Here is a 27,354-nt window from a genome sequence, read left to right on the forward strand (position 1 = left end):
GCCTCAGCTTTGAGCTTTGGCCCTGCTGTGGGCTCTGAGCCTCCGGTCTGGTCCTGGTCTGGTCCCGAACCTGGATCAGTCCTGGTTCAGTCTGTATGCAATGCAGAAGTCTGACATCGCAGTCACGGAAGTAACGTAAACGGGAAACGGCCGTTATCCGTTTTTTTCCCCATTTTTCATTTAAACACAAAATCGAAAAACCGAAAAAACAAATCATTATCCATTTTTCATTTTGGTTTTGGAGACAAATAATGAAGAAAACTGTTGTTTTTTTGTTTTCTTATTTTTGGTTTTATTTTGAAAAACAAATGAATGCACGGATTCTCATTCTGCTTTCTGATTGGATAATTGTCTTGAACCAAAACACCAAATTATAACATCAACAACTCAGCAGAATTACACTTGTTAAAATCGACAGTATATTTGATTTGAACGTATTTAGAGAGAAACACAAACACACGTCGTCTCTCTCCCGGCACATTAGACACTATTCCTCCTTTAGTTTCCCGACCCTCCATTGATCCGCGTGTGCCGTGTTGAAGCGGCTGTGGCATTAGCGGGACCTGATCACCTGCTGAGCCCTCGGGCGCTCGGGAGACACGGGAGCGGCCGGAGAGCAGGGTCGATGCGGCAGCGGTCAGTGTGTGTGTGTGTGTGTGTGTGTGTGGATCAATGCGTGTGGTCACCGCCTTATTGTTCACATTAGACACGACACAAACATTTGAGCTGTCCGATAGGATCACTCAGTCTCCACACGTCCAGATCCAGACGGGACGAGAGGAAAAAGAGCTGCACGAGTACAAGAACAAGAGCAGGATCTGACACATAATGAAACCTGAAGAGGGACATTTGGTATATTTAAGATTTTGATACAAATCTAAAGAGCTTATCGAAGTTTTTTGGTTTAAATTTGACTTCCGCAATGGAAAAGGAACTAAGACTCCTCCTTATTTGAGGAATAACAATAACAAAAACACCTTTATTTTGTTGAAATCTTGTTTAAAGTATCAGAGAAAAACAGTTTCTCGCGTGTAAAATTTCGCTTTTGGATAGAATTCTTGCAAATGTGAGATCACCAAATTGTTTAGAACTCTCCACGTCCTGTAACTTTTAACATATTTAAAATTTTTCTTCCTAAATTGCTTCTTGATTAGTGTAAAACTATAATTTATATTCTAGAGTACCATATTTTTTGGACTATAAGTGGCACTTTTTTTTATGGTTTGGGTTAGGGATGGGCATTCGATGAAATTTTCTTAATTGATCGTCGGAAGAATTAACGATCGATTATCAATTAATCATTAACGTTTTTATATTAAAATGATCATCATTATTATTACTATCTGCACTACTAATCTGCATAAATAAATTCAACTTTACGACATATAAACCGTAACGACTCTAGAGCCACATCAGCCCGTTTATTATAATGTGTTTAATTCAGTTTTGTGCAACTCTCACAGAAACGAAACTTAAAACCACATCGCTAATTTGCATAAACTCAGCGAAGATAAAACTACAGCTCTTGTGTCACTGATGCGGTTCAACTTCTGTCGGATTAAAAGACACGACTCAGGTGAATACAGGTTAATGTGACCAGATTTGCGTTTGTCAAAACCAGGACAGCGTACGGGGGGAGGGAGGTGGGGACTCGTCATCCACATTGAGCGACTCTCACCTGGAAAAACTTTTTCCCACTGGACACAGAAACATATGTGCTGCTTTATACACTGTGCACATGGACTCACACTTGTCCCGAACGCAAAGGAAAGCGTGGAATTTCTTGTACAAGTCATTGTTAAATACACATTTGTGCTTCGGTACGTTGCAGACTGACCCACTGTTTGTGCCTCGCTCCTTCTGAGTGCAGAGAGACACATGTACGGACCCCCATTTGGTCACACTACGCACAGCAACCTACATTCGGTTTGTCGATTAAAATTAACGTAATTAATGTCGATGAAATTCTTAATGATCAATTATTGATTAATCGATTAATCATGCCCATCCCTAGTTTGGGTATTTCCTGCGACTTATACTCTGGTGCGACTCTTGTTCTGTTGTTTATGTTATAGTTTATCTGAAGAACTGTTCATATGTGACGTTAACAGTCTGTTTTTCTCTCTTCTATTGTTTTTACTACAACTTGACTTTCAAGGTGAAATGTCGGTTCCTGGTCTCTGATTTTATAAAATACATTTCCCCCAAAAAGTGCGATTTATATTCCTATCCCACCAAGTCAGAAATGAGACAAACCTAAAACCCTGTCACATGCACATGAACACACATGACCTGGAAGAGTGAGTCTTCAGTGATCTCAGGATCTGACCAGAAGTGACAGATCACCACAAAAAAGGCACTTTAGTACATTTATTCTGGGAATGTGAATATGTTTAACAATTTTGGAGAGATGTACACGCTGTTACCCAACAGGTTACAGGAAAAACTTTTGTCATGTCACCATCATTGTATCTGTTAAATCTTTGTCCTGACAAACTTTTTGATAATGTTACCCAGTCTATGTTAATGATTATGATGTTTCTGTGTTCTTATGAAGTGGGCAACCCCACATTTACCTACACTGGACTTATGGTTCACTCAGTTATCATCAACCATTCCCCTGGAAAAATTGACTTATGAACGAAATGGCAAACAAGATATGATTTGGAAAATACGGACACCTGTATTATTATTATTATTATTATTTATTTATTTATTTATTTTTTTCAGCGTTTGTTAAGGGTGGGTGTGGGGAGGGCGAATAGGAGGGTTTCATTCACGTGATCACGATGATGCACGAATTTCAGGTGGAGGGCAGGAAGTGAAGACAAACATGACAAACACGACTCTGGAGAACACAGATATGGAGAAGAGTTCTTATTGTAAGGATTTAGAGCCAGTAGCGAGGCAAAAGTACGAGCAGTTAGTCGACAAATATATCGGGCGTGACCCCATCTTATTGAAAATGAGAGAATTTTCAACCGAAGTAAAAGATTTGCCGACAATCGAGGCAGAGGAGATCATGAACTATTTAGCTCTTCAGACATCGTTCTACACCAGACAACAGATGAAGGCAAAGTACAAAAGTTTGGAGGCATAGAACTTTTTTTGTCAGTGGATGGGTCCTCAACCTTGGTGTAAAACGCCTAAATGATGATTATCGTTTGGTCTTCGCCGGGGTGAGTGTTTCTCTTATTTTATGTGTATAGACGTTATGGGAAAAACTGCAGTGTATCGGCATTAACCTCTATCCGAACTATTTAATGTCAACAAACGTCTTTAGCCGTTAGTCGTTAATGATTCGTTTATGTTTAGGTAAACCACAAAAAACTATTTATCTTTGTAACAAACCTTTGACAAAGTGTTCACTGCAGACACGAGCATTAGCGAATTCTGCTCCTCCCGACCGCAAACAGGTTTGTAATCCACTTTTTACGGCGTTGTTCTGTCAGTTTTTCCCATTTCTGACCTTTGTGGATGACTATATTCGGTACTCTAAAAAAATAGCTCTTCCTTCTCTCGGTTAGAACGATTGGCACAGCCGTAAACTGCACAACACATCGGCAGTTTCCTCCGGTCAGTTCACTTCCTGCCCTCCATCTGATTTTGCGTGCTGACAAATGCAGCCCTGTGACGTCACGTGAAACCCAGATATTGGGGTTTGGGAATGGGGAGGAGGGGGTTTAAATGTGGCATTTGTATACTTGTATATTCTGTGGCATTACTGTGTGGCCGTAAGACCACAATATAGGAAAAAAACAAAAATTAAATAAAATATATATGGAAAAAAAAAAAGAAGTGACAGATCACGAATTTGAATTGTAAAATCCATGAAAACACAGATCTTTAATGAGGTGGTTGGGATTCAAATCTCTAAAGTCATAAAAATATGAAGCAGCAATACCTGGAGACCTGCTGCATGTAAACGCACAGGCGCATTCGATGTGATGTAAATAAGCTGTTTCATGTCTTCTGTAGCTGCAGGGACATGGAAAGGAGCCTGCAGCTAAATCTGACACAGAGCATCTTTTCTCTTTGAGATCAATGTGACCTGTGCACTGTCCTTGTTTTAAATGCACAAATAAATAGCAAGCAGTAATAACACAAACTACACTGTGGCCACCGAGGTAGAGCTGCTGTTGTTTCCTTGGTCTGGTCTGCTATGTTAAAGTGAAAGTAAAAACTACCAAAGCTTTCAGGTATTCAATTGTTAACTGTTGTTGAGTCCTTAGGCAAGACACTTCACCCACATTGCCTAGTATGATTGTGGTGTTGGATGTCAGATGGCACAGATTGGCAGCCTCACTTCCATTAGTCAAGTGGCTTGTTAACACTGCAGGTTTCCCACTCTCTTTCACTGAGTGTGTACACATGCACATCAATAACTTGGTTATGATCGGGTTTTTTGAGTATCCTGGTTTCTTGATGGTGCATGTATACGCAGTAAACCGGTTTCAGTGTCCCGGTTATTAGAAACCGAGTTACTGTAGCTGCTTTATTCTGATAGTAACCGGGATACTGTGGCATGTAAAAGCAGTATCCCGATTACTGCAACATAAAGTTGAGTGCGCAAGCGTCCAAACGACAAACACTTTCCAGTCTTTTCACCACAACAGTAGCAACATAAATAAATAAATTGACCAACATAAATAAAGTGACCAAACGAGTGAAATGACTGTAAAATAAAAAGCTGTGCTAAACCTGCACACGTACAATCTGCACTCGTGTGATCGCTGAAAAGCTAAAACATGAACTATCTCCTATACAACACACGCACAGAACACACTTACCATCATTAGCGCCTCTTCTGTCATAAAAAGAACACTCATAATCCACTGAGTCGTGTCTTTTAGTCCGACAGAAGCTGAACCACATCAGCGGCACAAGGAGCGAGTTGTTTTTATCGCCGCTAACAGTTTATGCTAATTAGCGATGCGGTCTTAAGTTTCGTTTCTGTAAAACGTAAACAAATGTGATCAGAGCTGAATTATCTGATCAAACGTGCTGATGTGGATCTACAGTGGTTCTGGTTTATATGTTGTAAAGTTGAGTTTATTTATGCAGAAGATTTTAATGAAGAATCTGTTGGGTTTGATCTCGTAGCTCCTTAGCTTCTTATGCTAAAGGAAGCTCACGGTTTGTATATTTCCTGGTTTATGAAATTGATTTAAGTTAATTTTTGTGCTTGCGCATTTGTAAGATTATGTCAAGAAACCGGGATACTCCATTTGATCATGTATACGCGGATATGAGTGTCCCGGTTTCTCAGGGCGCATGTAAAGGCAGTAACCCGAATACTGACATAACCGGGATATGGCTAATACTGATGTGCATGTAAACGCACTCACTGACAAAATTTCACTCAGACTATGACCAGGACCGGGACCAGACCCAGCCCGAGCCCCGGCTCCGCACACCGACCTGTCTCTGGTTCTCGGTCTCCAGCCTCAGTCGCGCCTCGATGCAGCGGCGCGTCTCCAGAAAGGCCTGTCTCTGAGCGCGGTCCGACAGGTAACTGATGAAGACTCCTGCGGTGTTCACGCAGAGGAAGAGCACCGCCTGAGCTGCCACCTGACACACACAGAGAGAGAGAAAACAGTCAACAAAACCGTAAACCTGACGACTACAACACACAAAACCTCTTAGTATTGTAATGACTCTAGCAGCAACTTTAGCATTGACATAAACTCCAATATTTAACTGTAACTTTCAAAACTGGGTCAGAATGTTCTCTGTATTCCTCTGTAACGAATGCTGATTTTGATGGATTTCTTTTTTTTTTCCACTTAGTTTTGACTCTTGAGCTCAAGGTTTAATTCACTGTTCACATTTTCCTGAACAGAATCATCTAGACATAGAGTTAGACAAACTTTATTGATCCACGAGGGAAATTACTTGGACAATGGACAAAAAACCCCAAAACAAAACAATATCTAGTTAAGTTAAAATTACATTTTACTTTATTTCAGTAGATTCAACCTGACAAGTAAAATTATCTACCAATGGAATAAGTGTGTTTTCTTATTTCAAGCAACATTACATTTTGTCTCTTATCTTACATGTAAAAAATGTTGTTTTTCTTATTTCAAGTGAAGCAAGATTAGACCAGATGTCCCTATTTCCCTGGGACAGTCCCAGTTTTGAGCCCTGTGTCCCCGGTCCCAGCAGATTTATGCAAAACCTTTGATTTGTCCCAGTTTTATACAAGAAATGTCCCAGGTGTCCCTATTTTTGACCAATCTGATACAGAAAAGCTGCTTTAAAACAACCAAAACACAAAGACAATGTGACTATACTGACTCACATGTACGTCCTGAATGCAGAAACTGTTTTCCTTAATTACACATTCGTTAATTTTATTTTTATTATTACCAACCACTCCAAACCAGGGGTGTCCCAGTTTCTGATTGTGAAAATCTGGTCACGCTAAATCTAAACCAGGTCTGAAACAAGACTATCACAATTTTTACCTCCGCCAAGGAGGTTATGTTTTTGCCGGCGTTTGTTTGTTTGTTTGTTTGTCTGTTAGCAACATAACTCAAAAAGTTATGGACCGATTTTGAGGAAATTTTCAGGATTTGTTGGAAATGTGAAAAGGAAGAACTGATTTCATTTTGGGGGTGATCCGGAAGAAATCCTGGATTCTGGATCACTTTGAAATTGTAGTTAACATTGTGGTAAATGGGGCCAAAAAATTTGTTTCTCAATATCTCGGTTAATTATTGACCAAACCCCATGAAATTTGACTCAGGGATGGACAATGGGATCCTCTTTCATATTCCAAAGGCTGATCCGGATCTGATCCAGAAGACTGATTTTATCGCAATTTATATAAAAAATGGGGGTAGTCCTTGGCGGAGGTCTGCGCTCTCTGAGTGCTTTTCTAGTTACTAATCTAATGCCCTGCAACAGAAACGAGGAGCATAAATTCTCAGTTGTTAACACTGGAAAAAAACAATACCTCGGTAAGTTAAAATGACTTAACTTTATTTGAGCAGAATAATAAAATAAAATAACTGTGTTTTTTGTAATTCAAATAACATTCGATTTTGTTTCTTATTTTAAGTGCAAAAAGTTTAAGTGTAGCAAGATGTATTTTCATATTCTAAGTACAAAAAGTCTTATTCCGTAATACCGTATTACCGCCCAACCTTAGTCGCAAGAGATTTTTTTGGGGTCGCCTTGTCATGATCCACATGTAAGTTGAAACGTTAAGACATGTTTGTATAATTTCTAATCTTTTTGTAATTATTTTATTGACTATTGCTGTTTCAATTGAATGTTTAAAAGAAAAAGAAATGGGCTACATTTAAAGTCCAAATAGGCGACTTATGGATCCTTTTATTGTTGCTTCAGTGACTGTTTTTCATTGTTTAAAACTTGAGTAAAACTAATTGTTCAGAGAGACCGTTTTGATTTTGTGATTTACGAATAATGTCTGTGAAGGTTTGTGACTTTTAAAATATGGGTCCCCAGAAAAAAGTTTGAGAAACACTGAAATATGGCATAAATATTGTATATGTACAAGCTAAACTAAAGAGAAAGAGAAACAGTGCAATGATCTAATAGTTAGTCATGGCGAGATGAAGCCCCATGAAGCACTGAAGCGTTCCATCCATTTGCTCGACTCTTGCTTCATTTGCTCCACTGCGCCATCAAGTGACCAAAAAATGCATAACAGGCAAAGTGAAAATAGAACAATGGACATGATCATCGAGGTTCTGATGGAAAGATTTATACTGAATAAATGAACGAGTAAATATTTGAATGTTTGTGATTTCAACATAAAGTGTGAGTGTATTAACCTGGAGTCTGTGTTCATGATATAACGGTCGGGTTAAAAGAAAAAGTAGAAACAAGTTGGAGATCAGGATGTAATGTGACTGTGCTTGTTTGTGCTGTGTAGTTAAGGTTTACTGTCTAAATCAGACTTGGAGAAACTTATCCATGTGTTTGTCTCCAGTAGGTTAGATACTGTAATGTTCTGCTCACTGGTCTCTCCAAACGAGCTGTGAGACGCTGCAGAACATCCAGAACATCCAGAACATCCAGAACATCCAGAACGCTGCAGCTCGGGTCCTGACTCGAACTAGGAAGTACGAGCACATAAGTCCTGTGCTCAGGTCTCTGCACTGGCTCCTGTGGCTCAGAGACTTTAAAGCAGCTCTGCTTGTACAAGTCTCTCCATGACCGAGCACCAAAGTCCATCTGTGACATGTTAGTGTCATATGAACCATCTCACACTCTGAGGAGCTCAGGGACCGGCCTCCTGCTGGTGCCCAGAGTCACGACTAAACAAGGGGAGTCAGAGTTTCAGGTTCATGCAGCTAAAACCTGGAACAGTCTGAACATGTGAGACAGACTCTTCTGTGACGCTGTTTAAATCCAGACTCAAAACATTTCTGTTTAACTGTGCATATAACTGAAAGGTTTTCATTCTGCACTCTTCTCTCCAATTTATGTCTCTCTTTTTTAATTTTAATCTTCATGATTATTTATGTTTTGATTTGTTTTTATTATTATTTTAATGTATTTCTTATTCTGTAAAGCACTTTGAATTACTTTGTGTACGAATTGTGCTGTACAAATAAACTTGCCTTGCCTTGTGTTATTACTTTTATGTCTGTGCTTATGCCACAATAAGGATGGCAAAATATGGTCATTTTATTCATTTTTATATAAAAATATCAATTTCTCCACAGTATTTGGACTCAGATGGTTTCGTTTTTTTTTACAGAGAATTTCCCCTGCTTTTGAATTAAAAGAATTTCACAGTGAAACAGGCGTGCTCCATCGCCAAAAAAAAAAAAAAATCTCAAATAGAATGCACCAAACTCGCAATAACCCAAAACCACAACATGTTTTGGGTGAATCCGTTGCGTTTCTTTGGCCCTTATGTTTCGAATCGTGCCAAATCCGTGAACCACTTCCTGAACCAGTCACGTGGTACGGGCGGTTCACGAGGCTTCAAACGTCACCGATACGAACCTCGATACGCGCTTCACCAAAGACTTCCTGGATTACTCGACACGCGCTTCGAAGCCTCTCGTAACGCATCTCGTAACATCACTACTAACAGTGGTTTGGTGGTCTGTACAAAGCCAAAGTTCCCCGTGAAGTGAACGTGCGTACAGATTCCCGTCCCCGCGTTGTGCAGAATAGCTCCACTCACACTGGTGTGGCTCGTGGTGGGCCCCAGCTGTGAGGAGGTTAGTGTAACACAGGCTGATGAGCGTCGTCTCTGGGGGGCTCTGTTATTGGGCTGAGGCAGGTACAGACAGTCCTCCCCGTCCCTCGAGACCCGCCCGACACACTCCATAAATAACAGTCAGTGTGTCTCTCCATGGCTCCGTCCTCTGGCACTAGACTAACAGCGGCGGCTATACTAACACATGAGTATTCCCCGGAGAAAAGACGCAGTAACTCACTTCCCATTGTCTCTCTAAACTATCAGTAAATGACACTTTTAAGAGCGTTTATATCAGTATTTCTCTACCTGAGTCATGTCCTGTATGTTTAAAGGGACAGTTTGGAATTTTGAACATATGGCCTCATTTCCTCGTGAGCCAGAGTGTTTTTTAAATATTCCATCCAGTCCTTGTATTTGCAGAGGTCGCTAGTCTTACAAACTCCACAAATCACCCGAAGCAAATCTAGTATTACACCAGACTGTCGATGTGAATGTCTGTGCCGATAGAATAATTTTAGAAGTAAAACTAACCTTGCATTTGAAGGATTTATGTCTGAGCAGCAGCAGCGAGTGTGATAGAAAGCTCGGCAGCGGCGGCGGACTGATATATGAGAAAATAGTCCCTCAACATGCGATGATTCGTGAGATGCAAGGTTAGTTTTATTTCAGACATTATTCTATCAACACAGACATTCACATGGACAGTCTGGTGTAATAATAGATTTATTTTGGGTGTTTTGTGGAGTGGGTAAGACTGTTTTTAGTGGCAGGATAACTATGGCCATTGACATGCACTAGTCTAGCACCAGTGACCTCTGCAAATACAAGGACTGGATGGAATATTTTTAAAAAGTGTCTCCACACGTCTCCAACACTCTGGACCACTAGGAAATGAGGTCCTATGTCTAAAATTCCAAACTGTTCCTTTAAAGGGACTGTATGTTTTGGTTCTCAACATGATTATCCAATCAGGAAACAGAATGAGCATAACATGAGTCCGTCATTTGGGTTGCCAGTTTCAGTGTGATGTGATGATACAGTATCGATATCGTCGGCTGCTGTATCGATATATCGCCAAGAGTATTTTTTGGTGTGTTTTACTAAATTATTTTGTTACAGAGCTATAGTTTTGTAGCCAGGCTGGTGGTACTTTAGCCTGATTCATCAGCCGGTTTCACTTTGTGGAAACCGTCTGATCTCACAGCATTAGGATTCGTTCGCTTGACGGAAGGAGGTACTTTTTTTTATTTAACTAATCGCTGCTATTTGGTCATGATGTATATAATGTGCCACTAACAGGGCAAACTGGTATATTAAGCTTTTCCCAAATCCTATAGGAAGAAGGGCAATAACGTCTTTTCCCTTGATAAAATTCACCAAACATTCTCTTTATTTTGGCTTTAAATCCTCAATCTCATGAATCGTTGCCAGAACACAGAATGTATGGCTCTTCGCTGAACTCACACCGGGGTTTTTGCAAACCGTCTAGTGTATTCTGATTCCTGACCTTGTCGCTGGAAAGAAATAAAATTGAGCGGAGGCACTTGGTGGCGCCATCCTGACTAGTGCCACGTACTGCCTCTGCTCAATTTCATTTCTCTCCAGCGACAAGGCAAGAATAACCGTAACCGGCCAATCAGAGAAGAGCTGTGAAGCCATGACGTCAAACTCAAGTGTCTGGGTCCCTTTTGTGGAACAACACAGCAGTAAACAAAGCGTTGAGATGGATGTAGATGAAACAGAGGATTCCCAAGATCAAGGATTTAAAGCCGGACCAAAGAGAATGTTTGGTGAATTTTATCAAGAGGAAAAATGTTATTGTCCTTCTTCGGCGCATTACAAACGTCACGACCAAACAGCAGTGACTGTTTAAATTAAGAAGTACCCGCCTACTGTCGAGCGAATGAATCCTAATGCTGCGAGGTCAGACGGTTTCTACAAAGTGAAACCGACTGATGTATCAGGCTAACAGTTTTGTTGCTTATTTTGATGATTGAAATGTTTGTGTTCAGTATTCACTTTGCACAAGAATTGGTTTAATAAAGACTTTTGGTATCACAGCCACGACTGAGCCTTTATTTTTATTGAACCATATTGAATCGTCGAAACATATCGTATTGAATCATATGAATCGAAAGCTCACTGTATCGAGATATGTACAGTGTCGTGGTCTGTGTATCAAAGTATGTATCACATGAGACCTGAACATAAACGGAGAATGAGATAAACTTGGATGTGTCTCTATCTGCAGGTGAAGGCTCTGGAGACACAGGTTCACGTATGATTGATTGATTTATTTACACGCTGTACCAAATGCATTTTAAAACTATAAACAAACAGCTTACGGGGGCCGCAGTTCAAGATCGTGTAAATAAATAAATAAATCCCAGTGTGCGTGAGCGTTTGATCTTTCACAGAACGCCAGAGGAACCCCCCCCCCTCCAGATTCCTCCCGGTCCGTCCCCAGAAGTGAGCGTTCTGTCCCCGAGTCAGCGCAGTGACGTCAAAACACCCCCCCACCCCTCGTCCCCCCGTCCTGAGGCTGTGTGAGGGGCCGGTCTTATGACAGGCCCGAGAACATTTCCACTGGGTTGACTGATCAGTCCTCCGACAGACAGAGGCTTTGAGACGCTTCACGCTGCATTGGGAGACCGGAGCATGTGAGTCCCACGCAGACAGGGACAGACAAACGCAAACGGAGAAACTACGGCTGTAAAATTTATCTCAGTACAATCCAGATTACAATTAGCAAAGACTGACATTTTTTGACATACCGTAATTTCCTCCACAAACAACATCTCCTGTCTTATTGTACATAAACATCTAAGCCTGTAGTGTAGATCTGAAATGTGATTCTTCTATCAGTTTGTCCGTTCAGATTTCAGTCTTTTTTTCAGTTCTTCTGTTTGAAATGTGAACTTTTAACAGAATCCTGTTATTAAAACAACAGCAAACAGCAAATCTGTTTTCGGTGCTTGTCAGGTTAACCGCAACTGCATTTAAATGAGTTTAAAAGAGCTGTACCAAATTTTTATTGTCTCAAAAACATTCATTCTAAACAGTTTGCAGTGGTCCACAGTTATTCCTCACTTATCTCATGCATTCTGAGCGTCCTAATTACTCACCTGTTTAAAATGAACTAGCTCTGTTTTTAAGGACAAACTCACACTAGGACTTTAGAACAATGCCGTGCTGAAGCATGATTGCGTAGGGTTCTTTGGTCCAAACTCACACTTGCACATCTGAACCAGACCACGGCCCGACGATGTCATCACACAGTGCTGTTTGTTTACATATGGGCCCGGTCAAGCAGAAGTAAACTGCAAGGTCAAAAATTCAAGTTAGTGCATCTGATATAAAAATGTATTCAACAGATACATATGTACTCTAGTTTATGAAACTGTTTACCTTTTTTACATATTACAAGTTCCATATGTTTTAAACAGACCATGTATGCAACATGGAACAAAAATTATTTCCCAAATTTCAAAGACCTGCAAATCATGTAAATAAACTGATGTATTTCATCATATCTTGTGTTATTCCATCTTTGAAATTGATGAAGGGACATGATTTTTCAAAAAAAAAAAAAAAAAAAGTATTTAAAATGATAAAAATTTGCTTGGAAGGACTGACATATTTTATAGAAATAGTTTCCTTTCATTCTGAAGTAATATTAAAGTATTCGGAAGAAAAAAGCCACAAATTATGTAAACTCCTGCACCTTCTACTTGTTTGCACAATTTTCCCTCCGTTACCATGACCTTTCTTAATAAAAAATCTCATGACTCAAAAAAAGTAAGAGGTTTTTCAACCTAATCTTGTACCATATGGTAGAAAACTATATGAAGCAAATATTCAAACCAGTTTGTTAAGGATATGTAAGTGAGAACCACTAGTTATCACTGTTTGTGTTTATTGCCCAAAAAGTGCTGCATATTTCATTCCCTCCGTTACCGACATGAGTTTTTTAAATTTTTTGTCAACAACTTGAAAGAATATCACAGGTTTAACTTGACCCTGTTGGAGTGTAACTCTTTCCTACATTCTGATACTTTACTTATTTCAATAGTCCCTCTAGTTTCTGAATAAGAGACATTTGAATGTAAAAAATCTGCCCCTGTTTCCCTCCGTTACCACTTGACCAGACCCCTGTGCATGTTCATGAGCAGCCGTGTCGTGTTGAGGCCAAAGTCCCATTCGTGCTGTGCTTGGGCTGAAGTCCAAGTGTGAGTGCTTCCTAAGACAGTAAAAATCAGCTACAGTGTCTTTAAATATAGTGAACCTGTGTGTTTGTGAGTTTAAATCCAGGACTTTATTTGGAAATATCCCCATGGAAACAGGCCGCTGTGGTTTTCCAGCATGATGCAAACTAACTTTGTAACAAATCACTGTACTTTCCCTTAAGAGTCTCACTGAGAAGCAGATGAAACGAGGTTATAAACAGTAGCTGCCAGATTGAAATTGGAGCTGTTTAGAGCATCTAAATCAGCAGGATCACTCAAACGTGCATGAATGAAACATCGCACAGCCCCACGCTGGATATAATGAGCTGACAGTATTCAAACACAGTCCAGAGATCAAACACATGTTTATCCAAATATTAAAGCTCACCCCCCCCGACCTCTGGGCACGTGTTGCCATGACGATTTACCCTCACAGCGTGGTTCACACGTGCACGCACACACACACACACACACACACACGCACACACACACACACACACACACACACACACACACACACACGCACACACACACACACACAGACAGGGACTAAACCAGGACTAAAGACCAGGACTAAACCAGGACTAAACCAGGACTAAACCAGAACTAAAGACCAGGACTAAACCAGGACTAAAGACCAGGACTAAACCAGAACTAAAGACCAGGACTAAACCAGGACTAAACCCAGAACTAAAGACCAGGACTAAACCAGGACTAAACCCAGAACTAAAGACCAGGACTAAACCAGGACTAAAGACCAGGACTAAACCAGAACTAAAGACCAGGACTAAACCAGGACTAAACCCAGAACTAAAGACCAGGACTAAACCAGGACTAAAGACCAGGACTAAACAGGACTAAAGACCAGGACTAAACCAGGACTAAAGACCAGGACTAAACCAGGACTAAAGACCAGGACTAAACCAGGACTAAACCCAGACTAAGACCAGGACTAAACCAGACTAAAGACAGGACTAAACCAGACTAAACCAGACTAAAGACCAGGACTAAAGACCAGGACTAAACCAGAACTAAAGACCAGACTAAACAGACTAAGGACTAAGGACTACCAACCCAGACTAAAGACCAGGACTAAACAGACTAGACCAGGATAAACCAGACTAAACCAGACTAAACCAGAACTAAAGACCAGGACTAAACCAAGACTAAAGACCAGGACTAAACCAGGACTAAAGACCAGGACTAAACCAGACTAAACCAGGACTAAAAGACTAAACCAGACTAAACCAGAACTAAAGACCAGGACTAAACCAGGACTGTACCAGGACTAACCCCAGAACTAAAGACCAGGACTAAACCAAGAACTAAAGACCAGGACTAAACCAGAACTAAAGACCAGGACTAAACCAGGACTAACCAGACTAACCAGGACTAAAGACCAGGACTAAACCAGAACTAAAACCAGGACTAAACCAGACTAAGACCAGACTAAACCAACTGTACCAGGACTAACCCAGAACTAAAGACCAGGACTAAACCTAGAACTAAAGACCAGGACTAAACCAGAACTAAAGACCAGGACTAAACCACGACTACTGGACCAAACCAAGTCAGAACAAACGGCAGGTAGAGTAGCCAGAAGTTATAAAATACCGGTTTCTCAACATCCCCAGCGATGTGTAAACGTGGCCTCAGTAAGAAGGAAACAACTACAACGTGGTTAAAAGCTCTAAAAAGTAGATTTAGCAAAATAGGTCTCCTTTAAGCAATAAACGCACATTTAACTGAACAAACTCAAGATTGCCAAACTGTGGAACTTGGTCGCTGAGTCAGGAGTGTCGAGCTGATGAATTACCCTATTGTGCAAGTGTTAGTTAACCAAAGAAACCAAAGAGCCTGAGGTAACCAACCCATACACGACGAGAACACACAAACTCCACAGTGACAGGCCTCTCACCGCCTCGGAACCAGACCTGGGACCTTCTCGCTGTGAGGTGTTGGTACCAGCCACTAAGCCACGCGTCGGAGATCAATCTGCGTGCATTTGCTTTGAAGCTAAACACTCGAAGTCTCCATTGATCCTTTCCTGGTACTTACACATATGGATTCTTCCTGGAACAATATAAGACCATTCACACACATTATATACGGGCCCTCAGGAACCTGCACTTTCCCAGGGCCCCCAGGACTCTGTTTGTTGATTGTATGATGTCCATAAACGTTATACAAGCATCGCTCCGGATGAAATGTCTTTTACTACTGTGGCCCCTCAGGTTTTATCCTCTTTATTGTACTTGGGGTCTGTCGTACTCTGCGAGGGCCTGTTAAAATCAAACCGAGGGCACTTTAGGACTCGTCTGTCGAAGCGGTCGCACCAACTTCCAGTCTGAGCGCAGGGTTGTCTGTGCCCCAGCTCAGCGCAAATCATTTTGTGCCGTGTTGTTTTTGAAATAAACAGATCAGTCATGTTTGTCGTTGGTTTGTCCACGTGCCAGTCACCAAAGATCTCATCCCGTCTCTGTAGCGAAAGCAGGGCCGGGTCTCTTATTAGGCAAGGCAAGTTTATTTGTACAGCACAATTCGTACACAAAGTAATTCAAAGTGCTTTACAGAATAAGAAATACATTAAAATCATAATAAAAACAAATCAAAAACATAAATAATCATGAAGATTAAAATTAAAAAAGAGAGACATAAATTGGAGAGAAGAGTGCAGAATGAAAACCTTTCAGTTATATGCACAGTTAAACAGAAATGTTTTGAGTCTGGATTTAAACAGCGTCACAGAAGAGTCTGTCTCACATGTTCAGACTGTTCCAGGTTTTAGCTGCATGAACCTGAAACGCTGACTCCCCTTGTTTAGTTCTGACTCTGGGCACCAGCAGGAGGCCGGTCCCTGAGCTCCTCAGAGTGTGAGATGTTCATATGACACTAACATGTCACAGATGGACTTTGGTGCTCGGCCATGGAGACACTTGTACAAGCAGAGCTGCTTTAAAGTCTATTCTCTGAGGCACAGGAAGCCAGTGCAGAGACCTGAGCACAGGACTTATGTGCTCGTACTTCCTAGTTCGAGTAAGGACCCGAGCTGCAGCGTTCTGGATGTTCTGGATGTTCTGGATGTTCTGGATGTTCTGGATGTTCTGGATGTTCTGCAGCGTCTCACAGCTCGTTTGGAGAGACCAGTGAGCAGAACATTACAGTATCTAACCTACTGGAGACAAACGCATGGATAAGTTTCTCCAAGTCTGATTTAGACAGTAAACCTCTGATTTTTGCTATGTTTTTTAGATGGTAAAAGGCTGCAGATGTTATTGATTTTATGTGACTGTTAAAGTTCAATTAGGTTCTTTTTACAGACCAAGAGTTTGTTTTCATACCTGACAACTCGTGATGTTTCTGTGAAGTGTTGCTCAGCTGATTTTAAACAGGTTTTGGCGCTGTTTTCCTACCGGTGGAGGCAGGACGACAGCGCCGCCTGCAGTCCCACTTCCTCACGACAGAATCCCAGGTGTGTGAGAGTGAAAAAGCCCCTCGTCCCGGTTTATCGTCCCGTGGGCACGTTTTCTGTATTTCGATTGCCTCTTTAATCCAGCGACAGTGTTTGTTTTCTTCTGTCCCAGTCCATAATGTGGTTTTCTCTTTTACAATGGTCAGAAATGGCAGATTTGAGTTGTCTCTGTTCTGTTTTGTGTTTTGTTGCTCGTGTTTCGCCTTCGCTGTTTCCTTCTCACTTTCTGTTCTGTGTTCCTTTTTTCGTAGACTCAACATCACCCCCCGTTTCCCCAATGTTTGTTTTGTTGCGGGAGAAACAGGGTATTTTGAACATGACGTTACATTTTTGCTTTCGGGTGGACGAGTAATTGTCTGAGTTTTCTGTACGGTTTCATTAGTCTGTTGATATTGTGTTTTTTCATCGCTCTCTGCACTTTTTGTTATGCCCCTGATGTACGGCGATGTTATCATGCCTGTGCTCTTTTTTTTCCTGTTTTATTTTTGTTTTCCTGGTTCTGTTTTCTTTTCTCTCTAACCTGTTATTCCTTTGTTTATTGCCCATTTCATTGCATTGTGAACGTGTCTGTCTTCTTCCTGTTTGTCTTGTTCATCTGTTATAATGTTGGTTCTGTCAAACAATGTTCTGATAACATTAAATATCGGAAGACCAAATGAATCTCATTGGACTAAGGCTGGGTCTGGTTTGTACTTGGATGGGAGACCACTGGGAATACAAGTCTCCACAGGGAGGCCCTAGTGTCATTAAACTGTTGTTATGTCCTAAGGCAAGACACTTCACTCCCGTTACCTAATATAAATGTAGTGTGTGTGGAGTCTTGGCTCTTTTCTGTCAGTCTGCCCCACCTCCGAGTGTGGAGAGAAGGCACCAACTGTCAACTCAAAGGTCAAATCTGAAGACACAACTTGAATTAAACAATGTAGTAATTAGGGACCACTGTTGAGCAAGTTACTTTAAAACTGTAATGCAACTTTTATGACTTGTTATTGTCATTTCAAAGTAATTTGTTACATTACAATATTACTGTGTTTAAAATGGAAAACATTACACGACTATTACAGCACTTCAAGTTAGTCTCACCAAAATAACAGCGAAGATGAAGAACTTTTGCACCGTATATGGACTGAACCAGGACTGAACCAACCGAGGACTGAACCAGGACTAAACCAGGACTAATCTTGGACCAGAACTTGGATCGAGCGTCAGCTGCGTTTAGTCCTGTGGAGCGTGGAGTTCTGCGCCGGTCCTTTCCCCTGCGGTTACCCGAAGGTCTACGCAGGCGCACCTCCGGCGTTTCACCGCTGCTGATATCGCAGTGATTTTAGCGAATTTGTATGAAGAAAAACGAAAAAAACCCCCACCTCTTCAGTCCAGGTTAAAAAAGCATTGTAACGCGCATTACTCACATTTGTACCGAACAAAATATATATATTTTTTTCCCTATAACGCCACATTACTGTGTTACAGCAAAAAGCAACACATTACAGTAATTTGTTACTTTTATAACAGACTCACCATCATCATCATTATCAACATCCCTCTGTCACAGAGAGAACACTCATATTCCATTGAGTTGAGCCCTTTAGTTCGACAGAAGCTGAACCGCATCAGCGCACAAGGAGAGAGCTGTTTTTTTTTTGGTTTTTTTTGCTTATAGTTTATGCAAATGAGTCTTGTGGTTTTAAGTTTTGTTTCTGCAAAACATAAACAAATGTGTCAAAGCTGCATTAAACACATTATAATGTCAAACAGGCTGATGTGGCTCTAAAGTGGTTCTGTTTATATGTTGTAAAGTTGAGTTTATTTGTGCAGATTAGTCATAGGAATAATAATAATGATGATGATACTTTTAATATAAAAATATTCATGATACATTGAAAATCAATCGTTAATTCTCCCGACGATTGATTAAGAACATTTATGCGAATGCCTATCCCTAATAGAAACAGATGCACAGAGGGCAGGTTGAGGACGGTAACAACCCTCAGGACAAAAGTGTCTCCTCCTCCTGTTGTTTTGGTTGGTGATGAGTCAGACTATTCCCTCAAAGAATAGCCTGAGTTTAGTTAGCTCCTTAACTATATCCTTGCACTCTCTCTATGGATACCAGAAAAACTAATCTCATTTCACACAATCCCCAAAAATTCTTAGCGTCTGTCCTACCGAACTGCACAAGCTTTACCTCTTAGACTACGTTTATATGACGACGGTCCGAACAGAAGACGCACAAGTGGCGTCACGTCTTCACTTTTTATTCCGCGTTTAGACGAGCGTTTTGGGGAGGAAATCTGCATGCACACGGTGACGCAAAAGTGTGTGGAATTCGACGCATGGAAATGATCCGACATGTTTGTTTCTATGTACTGTATGTATGTGCAGTGTTGGGGAGTAACAGATTACATGTACCGGAGTTACGTAATCAGAGTACAAATTATGAGTAACTGTATTCAGTTACAGTTACTGTTTCAGTGAGTGGTAATTGGATTACAGTTACTTTGTTAAAATAAATGGATTACACGGCGGTATTTTCCTGTTTTCACATTTTGGGTCTAAAACCAGGTCTAAACAGGTCTAAACCAGGTCTAAACCAGGTCTAAACCAGGTCTAAACCAGGTCTAAAACCAGGTCTAAACCAGGTCTAAAACCAGGTCTAAACTATGTCTAATCCAGGTCTAAACCAGGTCTAAAACCAGGTCTAAAACCAGGTCTAAACCAGGTCTAAAACAGGATTTAACAGGACTAAATCATGCTGCGTGGACCGTGTTTCCTCCTCCTCTTCTATCAATAATATTTTTAATTTGGTTAAGTAAAGTCTGGGCTTTTAATTTTCTTTTAGCAGATAAAACATATTATGTGAAGATTTCCTCGTCTTTGCTTCTCTACAGCAAATCAAGTAATCCAAAGTATTCAGATTACATTACTCACTTTAAGTAATTTAATGGATTACGTTACAAACTACATTTTGGGGTGTGTAATCTGTAATCTGTAGGGGAATACATTTTAAAAGTCACCTTCCCAACACTGTGTATGTGACATAAATTTGTACGCAACGTGAGCAGATCTGACTAGAGTTTTGCGTCTTGGGCAGTGTAGATGGAAACACTACGGCGGAGCGAATTCATCTTTTACACTCTGGACGGTGGTTTCAGATTTTTCGTTTTTAAGCCCCAGAAACGCCCTCACTGTCTAAACGAAAGGCACTTCTGATAAAATATTTTTGTCATTTTTACCCACAAGCTTTCTCATGTAAACAGGCCCTTAGTTGGTCAAAATACAAGGATGTCACGTTTAAAAATCTGAGAAAAGCGTGAGCCAGGTCGCCACGAGAGCAGAGAACCGCTGCAGTGATGTATGTGGCCAATGAAAGTACTGTCCCCTGTGGAAGAAGTACTTAATCTTTACGCCAATCATGATTATTATACATTGTACTATAGGGGCCCCAATACAGAGGCCCCTGAGGGTTCCATTGATTTCCCGTAGGTCACTCACAAGCATGTATATTACAGGGCCTTTCCCACAGACCTGCCCCGAGCTACCGTCTGTGGACACGTGCGCTCGCTCGTCCTCGGGGACACTATCGATGTGTCTCGTCTGTCTCTGCTTGTTGATCACTTAAAGGGAAACAACATGGCGGCCGCTGGAGGTGCTTTAATAAACGTTGCCGTGGCGACAGCGCGGGGCCCAGGGACACGGCTAATTCAATCAGGGTCCCGCGGTGAGTACGCCGCCCGCTCAGAGCGCTCCGTCCTGGGATCAAAGCGGCGCTGGAGACGGAGGCGCTGGGAGTTTTTATTGTGTTGTTAAAATTTACGTCCGCAGATTAAAAGAGCACTGTGGAACTTTTCTGATGGACGGCTGTCATTTGTTTGTCTCCATGGTGATTCTATTGCTTTGCCTGGACTTAAACTATATCTGTCTCTTTGCAGATGATGCCAAACTGTTGAAGGAGAGGTTTCGCAGGTCTTTCCTTCCTGCTGCTGTCAGACTTTACAACAAACTTTACAACAAACACTGTTAACACTGAACATGTGTCAATCATAACCATGTGCAATTATTTTTAAGTCTATTTTTAAATTATTTTAAGCTATTATTTATTATCTGTGTACCTTTTCCTGCTGTTCTGAAATTGTGCGTTGCAACACTGAATTTCCCCACTGTGGGACTAATAAAGGATGCTTATCTTATCAGGCCAAGTAAAAGGTCAGATCTATGGAGAGGCGACCCTGCCCCCCACAGTCATTCTGAGCAATAAAAACACCTGTAATTGAATCACTATATGATAAAAAAGATCAATGCTTTAACGTGGAACATTAAAGGCAAAGCAGAATCATCTCTGTGGACTCAAGCAGATGGCAGACCCCCCTCCAGAAAAGTGACACAGTGCGTCTTTAATGTTGTTTTTATAACACAGCCTACACCACAGTAAATTCAAAATACAGATGATTTAACATGATTCATTTCAACACAATAAACCCACAGTTTTCTGGTTGTATTAGTAATTCTCAGTTTGAGCCAAAAATATTTGATATGCAAAATGTTAAAGCTGATTAAAACGGACTTTTTTTTTTATTTTGTGGTAGAAAAAAATAACTTTCAGTAAATGATTCACCATCTCCCTCTGAAACATTACATCATACAGACAGAACACAGAGCACTATGTTTACATGCACAACTAAGATCTGATCATCTGATTTCTGAAGTGATCCGATTATTCAAAGATCATATCACATAAACAGCTCCATTATATTGCAGGGTCTGACAAAGAAAATTCTACAAAAATAACAAAGTCATTGTCTCGGATACAGAACTTTGTGTAGATGTGAGTCTGGTCTAATGAAGTCCCGATCACGTTTTTTTGCCCACGAGTCATTTGATTTTGAGGATTTGCCAATATGGAGTCCCGATCCGATACTTCTACAAAACATTATAAAATGAACTAAGAGCAAAAAAAAAATATCCAGGATGTGTGCGGGATCAGATTGTGTCGATTTCAGTGTGTAGTATTTGGGCTGAACTGAAAAATCAAATGTCCAAAACTTGATTTTTATTTATTTTTTATTAACTTTTCTAACCATGAACCATCATTGTTGAAAATCTTGACTTTTCACAGTCTGGTCTCGGAATGTGTAACTTAGTAAACTTAATGAACTGGACAAAACAGGAACCAGACCAGAATCAGATCAATCTAAATAATACAAAATCTTACCAAATAAAAACGAGATGACAGAAGCCCCACAGCCTCTCTCCCCCGGCCGCCCCCACATCCACACACCCACAGAGGAGCAACACTGCATCGCTCAATAGACGCTTCATGCTGCTGGACGGACCTTCACCGCCAATAGTGCCAGCTCCACTGCACAACAGGTCTGTTTGTTTTGTTTGCGTGCAACGACACCATCGGCCGCTCAGGTGTGAACACGGGCCACAGAACCATAGGTAACAGCACCTGAGCATGACACGGCCCAAACGTGCCAGAGCGAGTGCACCTCTAGTCCAACAGGCACTGGGACAGACAGTCGCGCTGACTGAACGTCCCTGAGCAAATCCTGCACCTCAGAAAAACTGTTGTGTGCTGTGTGTCCTGTGTGTTATATATGTATATCATTTATCCGATACCTGATCGACACATAACGTCCGAGTCCAGATCGAATCCATAGTCACGTGATCGGTGCCGATTTCCGATCAAGTGATCGGATTGGGACAACCCGAGTCTGGTCACCAGTGAATTTCCTCGTGTTCAGAGGGGAGTGACTGACAGGGACACGCACGGCTTGTCTGCATTAAAACAAATTTATGAGGAAAAAATTAAGGTCAAAAATATCACAGAGGACTGGAAAACATGTCAGATTTCTGTATTTTCAATGAACACTGAACTCTGTCATTTTGTTCAAAATGACTGGTGACCAATGAGCTCCTTTGTTTCACTTGTCTTACTGAAATAAACAAATCTGATTGGACGATCCTGTTTGGTCAACCTCATAGACTGTATAGAAAGACGTGGCCTAGGAGAGTGCGATGTCACTCAGTCAAATGAAGCTCATGGAGGTTCGCAGTTACAGGAGTAAATTTGGAGCCGAGTTCTATATTTGGGATTCCAACTGCAAGTATCATAGCAACCAAAGAGCCAATCAGGAGTGAGGCTGTTGAAGGTAACACACCGCTGGTTTAACAGGGAGCGGGTGCTTAGTGACACTGTCAATTAAACCTGTTGCGAACACTAGAGGGCGCGACTGCAGGAAAAGAAAGTGCCTGTTTTTTGTCTGTTATTAATGTTCATATTTTGATTTAGAGACAAAAAAAAACAAAATAAAAAGGAACCGGAGCCAGAGTCGATGGAGCTGGAGGCGCGCCCACGCTCACTTCCTGTTTGGGACACAGCGGTCGGCGTATTCACTGACACGTGTCACCAGGTGTTTTTGATAATCTGATTTCCGCTGTAAACGCACACCACAAATCACATCTATTGGCTTATCTGATTACTCCAGTGATCTGATTTCCACGTTCCCATGAGACTGTGACGGTGTTAAAGAGGGAAAACTACACACGCGGGTTTGGGGCTGTTGATCTCGTTTTTCTATCTGGTTTTTCTCTCTGGTTTTCTGGGCTCGTTTGTGAGGTTTTATCCAACGCCTGGTCATGATGCGTTCACTGCACACACACACAAACACACACAAACACACACACACACTTCTCAGTTTTGCTCACACGCGCGGCGGGTGTGAGATTCAGGAGCACTCAGACAAACGCAGCTCTATTGTTTTGGCACCAGGGTTCATGTTTAGACACATTTGGAGGATAGAGAAACGAAAAAGTGTTAGGATCCGGGTAGGAGGTGTGTGTTTTTTGTTTATTGACCCGTTTCTCAGTGACGCTGGATTAACCAATCTCCAAATTTCCAAATCTGGAACTAGTTTTGGTCAGGACTACTTTAGCTTTAGGATTTGGGAGCGTGCCTATGTTTCCTCGACCTTATGTTCCCACTTTTTTTTTTCTCCTCAGTGTTTTTTTTTTTTTTTTTCAAAAATAATGCCTAAATTCCCACATTTTCTTTATCAATTTGGATCAGATTTTATCCCCATTTCTCCCAGTTTGGTCCCAGTTTACACCCAACCTATAATATTTTTAAGAATTCAAGATATCAATATTAGCACAGATAGAAGTTTGTGCGGTTCAAATGAATCCGTGTATCATTCGTTCATTTGTTTTTCAAAATAAAACCAAAAATAAGAAAAAAAAAAAAAAACAGTTTTCTTCATTATTTGTCTCCAAAACCAAAATTAAAAAAAAACTGATAACGAATGAGTTTTTTCAGTTTTTGATTGGGAAAAAAATTAATAACGGCCGTTTCCCATTCACGTGACTTAAACTGTGATGCTGGATTGAACCAGATCTAAACCAGGACTAAACCAGGACTGAACAGAGACTGACCCAGGACTAAACCAGGACTGAACCAGGACTGAACCAGGACTAATTCAGGACTAAACCAGGACTGAACCAGGTCCGGGATCAGACCAGAACAGAGACCAGGATTGACACCAGGAACAGGACCAAGGACTGAGACCGGAAGTGAGACTGGGACCAGACGGGACTGAGACCGGGACCAGACCAGGACTGAGGCCGGGACCAGACCAGGACCAGACCGGGACCAAGACTGCGACCTGACCGAGACTGAGACCAGAGACCAGACCAGAACTGAGACCAGGACTGAGACTGGGACCAGACCAGGACTGAAAACGGTTTAGTCCTGATTCAGTCCTGGTTCAGTCCCGTACGTGGAGCGAAAGTCCGGCATCGCAGTCACGGAAGTCACGTAAACGAGGCCGTTATCCGTTTTTTTCCATTATTTACTTAAACAAAAAACTGAAAACTGAAAAAAAAAATGAATCGTTATCCATTTTTTTCATTTTGGTTTTGGAGCGAAATAACGAAGAAAACTGTTGTTTTTTCGTTTTCTTATTTTTGGTTTTATATTGAAAAACGAATGAACGAATGACACACGGATTGTTACAGTTAAACTCTTTGTTCTTCTCTCGTACACGTGTATATGTCACAGCTCGGTATGGCGTGTTCTTAGCTGACCCTGGCATATGAGCTTACTCTGGTCTATTCTGTACTCTGTGTGTGTGTGTGTGTGTGTGTGTGTGTGTGTGTGTGTGTGTGTGTGTATGTGTGTGTGTGTCATTCTTCGGTGTGTTCAAGTCACCTCAGATCATACGTCTCATGTGATATCTCTGTTGGAGCACTGTGTATGTTTGTGTTTATGTTTGTGTGTGTGTGTGTGTGTGTGTGTGTGTGTGTGTGTGTGTGTGTGTGTGTGTGTGTGTGTGTGTGTGTGTGTGTGTGTGTGTGTGTGTGTGTGTGTGTGTGTGGGAGGAGCCTGTGGGGGAGGAGCACGGTGCACATCACAGAGTAAACACCAGGACAAAGAAACAGCATTACTTCATTGTTTTTAGACTAAATGTTAAAGTTGTTGTAGGTGTAGGAAAATACTGGAGAAGAATTCGCTCCCTTATCTCCCGGCGCTAACTCACTCCCCCTTCAGAGCGCTATCACAACACAATCAGCCTGCATCTCGCTAATGAAACTCCTGCACATCACGTCAGGTTTGTCACGTTGCTTTTTGTACAGTTTTGTATCCAGTTTTTACACAGTATATTGTGTTTTAGATAAGGATGTAACAAAAACTGAAATATCGTGATATCGTATCGTCAGAGTTCTCACAATAATGTCGTGGACCATCACAGTATATCGAATTACAAGTGTCTTTGCTTAAATTAAGAGTTATGTTGCAGCAATAGCTAAAAAAAAAAACAATAGAACTACATAGACCATGATCCTTTGCACCATTTCAGTGCAGACTACAAGAAGAAATAACAGTTCTAAGCACGTTTAAGTCTTAGTTCTTTGGATTAAGTCTTGTCAAGGCATTTTAAGAGGAAATATTAACAGTTTTGTTTGCCTCCACAAAATATCGCAATAAATATGGTACTGTGAGATGTATATCGTGAAAATATCGTACAGAGAGATTTAGATATTGATACATCGTGAGCTTTCCCACAATATTGCAATAGGCGAGTTTCATTGTTGACAGAAGCGCGCGTTGCATGCTGGGAATTATTTTGGTCGGCGGCAAGGAACACTAATTCAACATGACGGACGGGGCGAGAAAGCACGTAAAGGGTATTGATCCCGGTTATTTATCCACTCTAACAGCAGAGGACCCAAGACCATTTGACCAGAAATTGGTCATAAGCATCGATGGACGACAAATCACCCTTTTCAACCCCGACAAAAGTTGGACCAAACCAAATTTCTGGTCAGAATCGCCAACTACCTGGACAAATATTCACTACAGCGATATCCACAATGACTTGGTGGAAACTCTTGGGCCATTCACAGCAGAAAAGATGAAAACCTCCAAGAGTCTCGATGTGTTGTTGAACTTGTTGGAGTCCACGGTTTGCTAGAATCTACATTTGCTCTGCGAATGTTTGAAAGTCGTTTAATTCACCGTTAGCGGTTCTTTTCACTCAGAATACGAAGACATTTTCCTTCTTCCGTGCTTCTATTTGTGCATCCGATAATGCAGCAGGAATTTACCATTATCGTGGATAAATACGCGAGGTTACACACTGTGTTTGACGCTATCGTGTTTCTTGCCTCCGACCAAAATATTTCCCAGCAGCAACGCGGGCTTTTAATAACAATGACGTCAGCTGAAACTCGCCTATAAATATCGTACCGTGAGATTCATACTGTGACAATATCATATCGTGAGACTTGGATATCGTTTCACCCCTAATAATAATTTTGTTACAGCGCTACAGTTTTGTTGGAAGGAAACTCGTTTTTGCGACACATTTGATATTTTCACTGTTTTGATGATTAAAATGTTTGTGTTTCATCTCAACTTTGCACAAGAAGTGGTTTATCAAAGACTTTTAGTATTGCTGACATGATTTAGCCTTTATTTTTTACTGAACGGTATCGAATTGATTTGAAATATATCGCATCGAATCGAAAGCTCACTGTATCGAGACATGTATCGTAACAGTTGACAGCTCAATTGTTGTGCCCGTAGATGGCGCTGGTGCATTTAGATTTAATATTTAGAGAGATTTGGATATTGTTACATCTCTAATCGTGAGCTTTCCCCCAAAATTGCAATAAATATCGTGTCGTGCGATTCATACCGTGATGATATTGTATCATAAAACTTGGATATCGTTATACCCCTAATTTTAGAGGACAAAAATACTGATGAATTTGGTAATTTTACATTTTAGAGAATATCGATGAGAGTATTTTTAGAAGATAATGATGAATTTCAAATCTCGTACTTATGGAAATTAGATTGAATTCATTTTCTTTTAAATGTTTGATGATGAATCGGATGGTGGATATTTTAAGGACTCAAGGACTGCAGATGGAAAGTCACTTGTACTGTAGATAAATCTGGTGCC

At 41.0% G+C, this 27,354-nt stretch overlaps 1 protein-coding gene across 1 annotated transcript in view; it reads right to left on the bottom strand.

The window, feature by feature from the left end:
• adcy8 (adenylate cyclase 8 (brain)) overlaps nt 1-27,354 on the bottom strand; it is a 150,147-nt gene that overhangs the window by 77,906 nt on the left and 44,887 nt on the right. Inside the window, 1 exon segment of the mRNA XM_055151450.1 lies at nt 5,422-5,571. Within this exon segment, the coding sequence (XP_055007425.1) occupies nt 5,422-5,571 (150 nt within the window).

Source organism: Boleophthalmus pectinirostris, unplaced genomic scaffold (genome assembly GCF_026225935.1).
Source record: "Boleophthalmus pectinirostris isolate CB_2022bp ecotype Guang Dong unplaced genomic scaffold, ASM2622593v1 HiC_scaffold_16, whole genome shotgun sequence".
In the NCBI taxonomy this organism is placed as follows: Eukaryota; Metazoa; Chordata; class Actinopteri; order Gobiiformes; family Gobiidae; genus Boleophthalmus; species Boleophthalmus pectinirostris.